General features: G+C 42.4%; 1 protein-coding gene across 1 annotated transcript in view; it reads left to right on the forward strand.

Annotated features, from left to right (window-relative positions):
- Nucleotides 1–8,231, forward strand: part of LOC107282732 (serine/threonine-protein kinase NLK2-like) — a 12,848-nt gene continuing 4,617 nt past the window's right edge. Inside the window, exons 1-6 of the mRNA XM_015810551.1 lie at nt 1–305; nt 1,028–1,157; nt 2,076–2,131; nt 4,993–5,099; nt 6,763–6,848; nt 7,897–8,106. Coding sequence (XP_015666037.1) covers nt 64–305; nt 1,028–1,157; nt 2,076–2,131; nt 4,993–5,099; nt 6,763–6,848; nt 7,897–8,106 — 831 coding nt within the window. The 5' untranslated portion in view covers nt 1–63. The remainder of the gene's footprint in view (nt 306–1,027; nt 1,158–2,075; nt 2,132–4,992; nt 5,100–6,762; nt 6,849–7,896; nt 8,107–8,231) is intronic.

An 8,231-nucleotide genomic window follows, 5' to 3' on the forward strand; every position in this document is an offset into this window, starting at 1 on the left:
GCCTCTCCCAATCTTCGTGTCCAAAATCAGTGTCTCTCACACACCTCTGTCCTAATTTGTCTGATGGCTTTCCAAGACCCTAACCATCCGCTTCAAGCTCAGCTTTGTAGCAATGTTTTTGGGGCATTGACGGGGTTAATCCAGCCACCTTTAGCTGCTGGGCTAGGTGGGGGGCAGAAATATTATTGCAATAATGGGGTACAGATAGCTCCCCCCCAGCAACAGCAGACAACGCTTGGCAATGCGATGATGGTGGACCCAGAACCAGATCGACCCATCGGTTATGGTGCTTTTGGTGTGGTATGGTGAGTGAGGAGTTATTTACTGCTGTATGATAGTAGAGAAGGATGAAAGTAATAGAGGCAGGAAAGGATTGATAGTTATGATTACAATTCAGACTAGAATTTCCATTGCTAAGCACCCGATTTCACAAGCTTTTTTGCCCTGGTTGTTAAGTGAATCACTGCAGTTGTTATGTGAATCATGCAGTTGTTAAGCAAATCTGGTTCCCCGCATTGACTCTGTTTATCGGAAGTCAGCCGGGAAAGTTGCATAGGATGATCACATGACCCTGGGACACAGCAACCATTGTAAATACAAAATGGTTGCCAAGGGCCGGAAGTTTGATCACATGATTGCGGGGATGGTGCAACACTCCTAAAGTCTGAGGATGGGTCATAAGTAACTTTGTACACTTGTAACATTGAACGGTCCCTAAATAGGTGGTTCTAAATCGAGGACTACCTGTTTAAAAATAATTTTTATTAAAGAAATTTTTAGGATAAAAAGCAGTACAGAATTTAGAAAAGAAATAGAGAAAAATAGTGAATTGTAAGAAAGGAAATAGAAAAAAAAATGGGAAAAAAAATATAAAGAAATGTTTTCCAATCTTAAGAGCAGATCTTAAAATGTATTTTCATCTTTTGCCCTCTCTCTCTAAAATTACAGTGTAATTGCCTCCTTGCTGTGGTCTACCCTTTCTTATTGTCAAAATGTAAATGGAAGGACATTTTTCTTCTTCCTGCAGGTCTGTGACAGACCCTCGGGATGGGTCACGAGTTGCACTCAAAAAGATGCCCAATGTTTTCCAGAACTTGGTCTCTTGCAAACGGGTCTTCAGAGAATTGAGAATGCTCTGTTACTTCAAACATGACAATGTGAGTGTGGATCAGTTTGCAGAGCCACTTCTGGGACAAATGTGGTCCTTCTATGGCACCCTGGGTTTGGGTTAAGTTTCCCCAGATTTAGGAATGTGCATTGTAGAAAGGTGTAGGTGTATATTGATTTTCAATCATTCTGATCTTTTTTAAAATTTTCTTTTATTTACTGTTTTTATGTTCTAATAATTTGTACACTGCCCAGTGTCTCTCTGTGAGGGAAATGGGCAGTTTCAAAATTGTGGGGTCCTTGGTGCTTTCTGAGCTTGGTTGTTTTCTTGCAGACAAGAGTAATATAATTCATTGAGAAGCAGTGGAAGGAGGAGATGGCCTCTGATGGTAGGCCAGGGTCAGTGGTAGGCCTTGCTCCTTGGCACAAAGAAGCTGGCGAAGGGCCATTTCACCTCAGGGACAAAGCTGGAAGATTGGAAGAGATGGGCACAAATTGATGGTGTATAGCAGGGGTCTGCAACCTTGACAACTTAAGACTTGTAGACTTCAGCTCCCAGAATTCCTCAGCCAGCATAGGATGCTTGGATGGTGACCAAGTCATTGCAGGTGTGGGTGGCAGAGCTGACCCTATTATTAGACAAACTGTGCAGGCCGCTCTTACCAGCTAAGTTTCAGTCCTGTTTCCGAGTAGGTACATTATTAGTTGCTGTTGTCCTATATTTATTACTAGGAGGGGGCGGGTGGTACATTAAGCTTGATAGGCCTGTCATGCCAAAACACCAGATTATAGTACAGATGTTGGGTTCCATCACTGGTTTCATCCTTTCTGTCTGTGATGGGATATTTTCAGATTTTAACAGAATAACAAAGTTGGAAGGGACCTTGGAAGTCTTCTAGTCCAACCGTCTGCTCAAGCAGGAGACCCTATTTCAGATTTAAAAAAATGTCTTTTTTTCTTCTTCTTAGGTCCTCTCAGCACTGGATATCCTCCAACCTCCACAGATTGACTGTTTTGAGGAAATGTATCCTTCATTCCACCTGTAGCTAAGTTATTTCCTCATTTTCCCTACTGTTCCCATGCTCCATTTGGTGCTACCGTTATCTTTTGTTGCTTTTCCCCCCTTTATACATGCTACATGTGAGAAGAGGAAGTGAAATATTTATTGATTGTTCTTGCTTTTCTTAAGTTTGATTTGATTCTTTTTTTTTTTGCAGTATCCTTATGTTGTATTTCTTTTGATTTTTCTCTTTTACGTCTCACATATTTTTTTATTTCCTTCATTTACAGTACTGCTTTGGATCCCCCCCTTATATTCTCATGCAAATGTTTTCTAGTTCTTTGAGGTTGTCCTTGCCACTGTTCCTTGCCAAGTTTTTCAGCCTGTGTCGGCTATTTTCAGATGATCCAAGTTTATGTGAAATCCCCTCCCTCTTGCCCCAATTTGTATGTTTATTTACCTGAAGATGATTGAATGATTCACTAGCTTTGCTCCAGTCTTTGGGTTTTGAAGTCAACTGCAGCATGGTATTTCCGATAGATTCTCTCTGAACTTGAGAATGCTAGGAAATCTAAATGCTCAGTCTCCTAAGCAAGATGTTCACAGCCTTTGGACACCAATAGGTACAGTTGCTATTTTAAGTCTCTTATAGTTGGCATAAATGGTCCTTATTTACCTAATGGCAACCTGATGAAGCTGCTCTCCCATCATTCCTTCAACACTCCTAAGAAGTTTCATACCAGTCTAAGTTCCTCAGTTGTTTCTGGACAGCATTTGATTGACAGCTTCCTCTACTTTTATGAGTTCCTTGGGGTCTGACCCAGAGGCTTTCTTAGAAATGGTGGTAGGACTTTATTCTGGACCTGCTAGCTTCCCATTTAACTTCTTTGGACAGTAAGTACATGAATCTAATGGAATATGAGGAGGGCATGGAACCTGGTGGCCATTGAGGTTTGTGGGGTCTGGATACCATGCTAGAGATTGAGGTCTGAGATCCTTGACGGAGACCATGGCTTTCTATATATGAAGAGTAATGAGAATGGATGGTCAGGGATGGTCTGACTGTGGAGTCCTTGGTGCTGTCTGAATTTTGTTATTTGTTTGCTCAGAGGCCACCGAGCTCTGTTTGCAAGTTGAAAAGACCATCAGGTCTGATTGTTCCTACTTCATCTCTTCATGCGTAAATGTTGCAGCAGCACCTAGATAGGGCTGTCATATCTTACATGTTATGTTTTCTTCCAGCTTCATAGTGCTCACCAACCTTTCCACTTTGGCGGCCTAGCCTGGCATGGGGGGGGGAGCATGTGAGTGCCAGGCGCCTGCGCGCGCACAGCTTCATTGGTGTGAGCAGTGGGTGCACACGCCCTCCACATGAATGGAGCGAAGGGTGCTTGAGTGGAGAGTGCTTGTGCTAACACGTGAAATTCCATTTGCGTCTCTCATGCGAGTGGAGCTTTGCATGCACACATGCTTGCCCATCGCTCGCACGGCCTGGTTTCAAAGAGGCCGCAGCCCTATAGTGGGCTGTGGCCCAGGGGTGGGGGATCCCTGCCTTAAAAGAATAGAATCATAACTTTTAGTGATAAATACCTAGCTATAGCTAGCAAGCACTTTATTACTGAAAATTATGATACTATTCTTTTAACCTCAGAGGTCAACAACACAATTTTAGCTAGTAATTGTATAATTAATATGTATTTATTAAATTTGTTTATTTAATTTATATGCTGCCCATCTCATTAACAAGTAACTCTGGGCAGCCTACAATCATCAATATTCACAGAAGCCATGGCCTCATATATTGATGCTCAGTTGTTGTTGTTTTTTTGTTAAAAATATTCTAACCTTTTCATAATCCCCCATTAGAGTCTGTGGTGAGATTGTCAAAATTGCATGAAATTTGAGTGGCATTTGTGGGCAGGAAGTACCTCCTTTTGAGATTGTGCAGTAGTATAAAATACTAGAGAAGATTGCTTTTGCTTATTTTATCTGCACTTTTGTCTTCTTTTATTTTCCTTGCAATTAAGATAAGAGTTTCCGTACTGATTTTTAAAATGTCTTAGTAGTTAGGTTAGTCTAGTCTCACACACATTTTGTGTCTCAGTTCTGCACTGGAGATGCTTTTGAGGTTCTTTAGTTCCTTTTGATTTATGCCAGTCTTTCCTTAGTTTTGTGTCCTCCAAAATTGATATGAGTTGGCATTCCAGCCTATATGCAGAGTATCAGGTTAGCGATGGCTGATCTGTATAACAGTTTTCTTTCTATATTTTCTTATTTTATTTTATCTCACTTTGTTCTGCTGTTTGGTATTTGTGCCTCCTTATTCTGTTAGAGCAGCGGTTCTCAACCTATGGGTCGCGACCCCATTTGGGGTCGATCGACCATTTCACGGGGGTTGCCAAGCAAGACTGTCCGCCATTTTTTTTGTCCACCATTTTTTTTTGTCCACCATTTTTTTCCCCCTTTTCCGGCGGGTGCCTTACCTCCCTTGGGCTGGGCCAGCTGGTGGTCGGCCTGCTCCGTCTCTGCCGCTTGCCAGCTATGCCTCGGCCGGCGCAGGGGGCGGAACCACGCATGTGCGGCGCTCCCAGGCAGGGAAGTCCTTGACTTACGACCGGTTGGGTAGTCCTCGACTTACGACCAGTTTAGTCCTCGACTTACGACCGGTTTAGTCCTCGACTTACGACCGGTTTAGTCCTCAACTTACGACCGGTTGGGGGTCGCGGCATTAAAAAGGTTGAGAACCATTGTGTTAGAGCTTGTTGGTTTTACAAAATGGTGGGAAAGTAATTTTTGTTTTTGCTTCCAATGGGAAGAGCTGGGTATTCAGATAACCTCCGTTCTCTGTTCCATTCCCCATCACCCTCCTTGACAATGACCATCAGTTATGTTATCACTGAATTGATGCAAAGTGACCTTCACAAAGTCATAGTTTCTCCGCAACCACTCAGCTCTGATCATATCAAGGTCTTTTTGTATCAGATCCTCAGGGGTAAGTCTGACTTGGAAATGCCATAAATTGGGAACTCTGTCCATTTGGGCAAAGTTCTTTATTTAGATTCAGTGCGAATGTAGAGCTGTCTGGCTTGGCAGCCGTATAACATGACAAGGATTGTAATCATTCAGGAGAAGAATGTGAACAAGTAGGACAATGTCTATACAGAGTTGGCTGATGCTATGCTGTCAGAGCATGCACAGTCTTATTGCGCTGAGGTAACCAAGGAGTAAATACAGTAAACAGTGGTTTGTATTAAATGGTGGTTTATATTACACTATCTACAAATATACACTAGAAACAAAATACTTATACATCTTGATAATTCAGCAAACTCCAATATACAGCAATTAAGAGAGAAAGACTCCAGCAAGGCCTTCCCTTTTATACTCAAGCTCTTAAAGGGATACAGACTCCTGCTGAGTCATTCCTAACATTGCATCATTCATCTCACATTATACAAGCTGGTTAGCTTCTAAATCGTATGCATAGCCTGCAGTTGTAGAATCCTCAATTCCAAGTTACAAGATTCCATAACTCCACTGGTGATCAAAGTTGTGGGTGCCAGAATTTAGTCAAGACTAGGATTAATTGAAGGGGACGAGAAGCGAGGGTGAGAATAATCAGAAGTAGAAAAGATAAGGATGAAGAATCAAAGAGAGTAAAGGGTATTTTACATTGTCTCCAAGGGAAGACTGGATCTCAGGGCCTTCAGGTCCCATGAAGAAGAAGGTACAATTCATTGATGGGTTGCTATCTGTCTAATGCTTTGACAGTAGAGGGGTTGGAGAAGTATTGAGATCTTCCTTGTGCATGTTTTTGAATTGGGATAGAGAGCCATGGGGGCGGAGATCCAGCAGGGGTTCAATGAGATGACCAGACAAGTTGTATTTCTGTTATCCCTCTTGAAGGGTCTCTTCCATAGGTCCTCCAATATTACCAGATTTCTTTTGCCCTTTTCTCCTGCTCCTTTCCTTTGCTCCCGTCCTTCCTAAGTATGTCCTGTTGCAAGTCATTTATTTTAATAGTTCCTCCCCTTCCCTTCTTTTCTGACGATCCTTGCACAGTTGCAATTCCATAAAATACATCTGAGAAAATTGATCATTTGAATTCACTGTTGTAACAGAATTGGAAGCAACAGCTCTGAAGCAAGGAGTTTCTTTTCAGGATTTAAGAATCATGCATATGTGCGACTTAAGAGGCTATTTTCTTAGAAGAGATAATGAGTGTCCCTTTTTTAAATTTTCTTAGTTATTTAATGTTAAGTAAAATATATTTGGAGTCAAACTCAACACTAGGCTCAGCACTTCGGCAGTATTTTATTTATTTATTTATTATTTAAATTTATATACTGCCCTATCTCCCTTACGGGACTCAGGGCGGTTAACAGGCAATAATAAAAATCACAATAAATATTGAATAAAAAGCCTGCTCTAAAATACCCCATATAAAACCCCTAGCAAAGCCCAATCAAAACTACGCCAGGCCGGCCGCATGGAATAGATGGGTTTTCAAGGCTCAGAACTTACATAAAAGTTTTAATTTTGAAAACTATGTTGATAATGAGTTTAATTTTAGTTTTAATTTTTATTGCATCTGTTAACTCCAGTTAAGTTTGGGAACACTCAATGTATTTTTTTCTTTCGCCTTACTTCTCCAGGGCTAAAATATTTGCACTCTGCTGGTGTCCTTCATCGGGACATCAAGCCTGGGAATTTGCTGGTCAACAGCAACTGTGTCCTCAAGGTAATTCATCCTTGTAGCCAACCCAGGCAGTTTTCAAGATAGCCACCTCCGGGGAGACTGTCACGTCCAGCATTTTTAGCTATTATGGCCAAAGATTAAATGTTCTCACCCACCCTCCCACTCCAATCACTGTGAATCATACTACGCTAAGAATAAGGATGTTGGGTGTATAAATATGTGTATGGTTGTGACAAATCTATAAGATGTCACGTACGCCATTGTACCCAAAGCTATCAGTGGTGACACGGTGCCCACCATGCTGTAGATTTTAACACATACATATCTTCAATAATTCTCTGTCTCATAGTCTTGCAGCTGATATAGTCACAGCCAGAAAATTGCTATTTTTGATGTGACAAAAGAAAAAAAAATTAACCATGCAAGAAGTGATCAAATGAATTGTATTTAATTTAATGCAGTGTACTTGAATTTGAGACATAGAAACCTTTATTTGTGTACAGGTAGTTCGCGAACTATGACTGTAATGGCATCTGCCCATTACGGTCATAAGTTGTGATGGTCATTTAAGTGAGGCAACCATGTGATCTTGCTTAACGATCCCATCTCTGCCGCCCTTCATGTAGTCGTTAAGTGGAGCACTGGATGCCTCGGGTGGGGGATAACTTGGGAAACCTAGTGCAGGCCCAGGCCCATCTGCCCCAGACTCGTAGGGCCTCCCCCATCCTCTGATCTGCTTCCTGCCCCTTGATGTCCCCGTAGGCCTTGGGCCTGCTTCCCTCACCACTACTGGGGCCCACAGGCCTTTCTCCCCCCTCTCCCCCAGCAGGGTTCTTACAAGCCTTGTGAGGTTCCCTAATGCTGGCCAGAGAATTCTGGGAGTTGAAGTCCACACCTCTTAAAGTTGCCAGGGTTAGGAAGCATCCATCCAGCTCCCATTTTAGAATGCACCTGAATTAATATCATTCAGTGGCATTGAAAGAATATTGATTCCCAGAAGGAGCAGCAAATAATGGAGAAAAATAAGTCTGGAAGTTTTATTTCTTAGAAGCTTCCTCAGGTTGACCACACCTTTTCATCTTTCCTTCAGATCTGTGATTTTGGTTTGGCCCGGGTAGAGGAGCCAGATGAGTCCCAGCACATGACTCAAGAGGTGGTTACTCAATATTACCGGGCCCCTGAAATCCTGATGGGCAGCAGGCATTACGGACGTCCAATTGACATTTGGTCCGTGGGCTGCATTTTCGCCGAACTCCTTGGCAGGCGTATCCTCTTTCAGGCCCAGAGCCCAATTCAGCAGGTATCTCAGCCGGCTTTGAAGAAAGAGTTGCGAAAGTGTGTGGTTGCAGAAGGCATGAAAGAACATTTCAGCTTGTGCTTCCACAAAATGTCCACTACTCGGCACCAAAGGAATAACTTTCTTCT

This window comes from Protobothrops mucrosquamatus, unplaced genomic scaffold (genome assembly GCF_001527695.2).
Source record: "Protobothrops mucrosquamatus isolate PMUCROS unplaced genomic scaffold, P.Mucros_1.0 scaffold11, whole genome shotgun sequence".
Lineage (NCBI taxonomy): Eukaryota > Metazoa > Chordata > Lepidosauria > Squamata > Viperidae > Protobothrops > Protobothrops mucrosquamatus.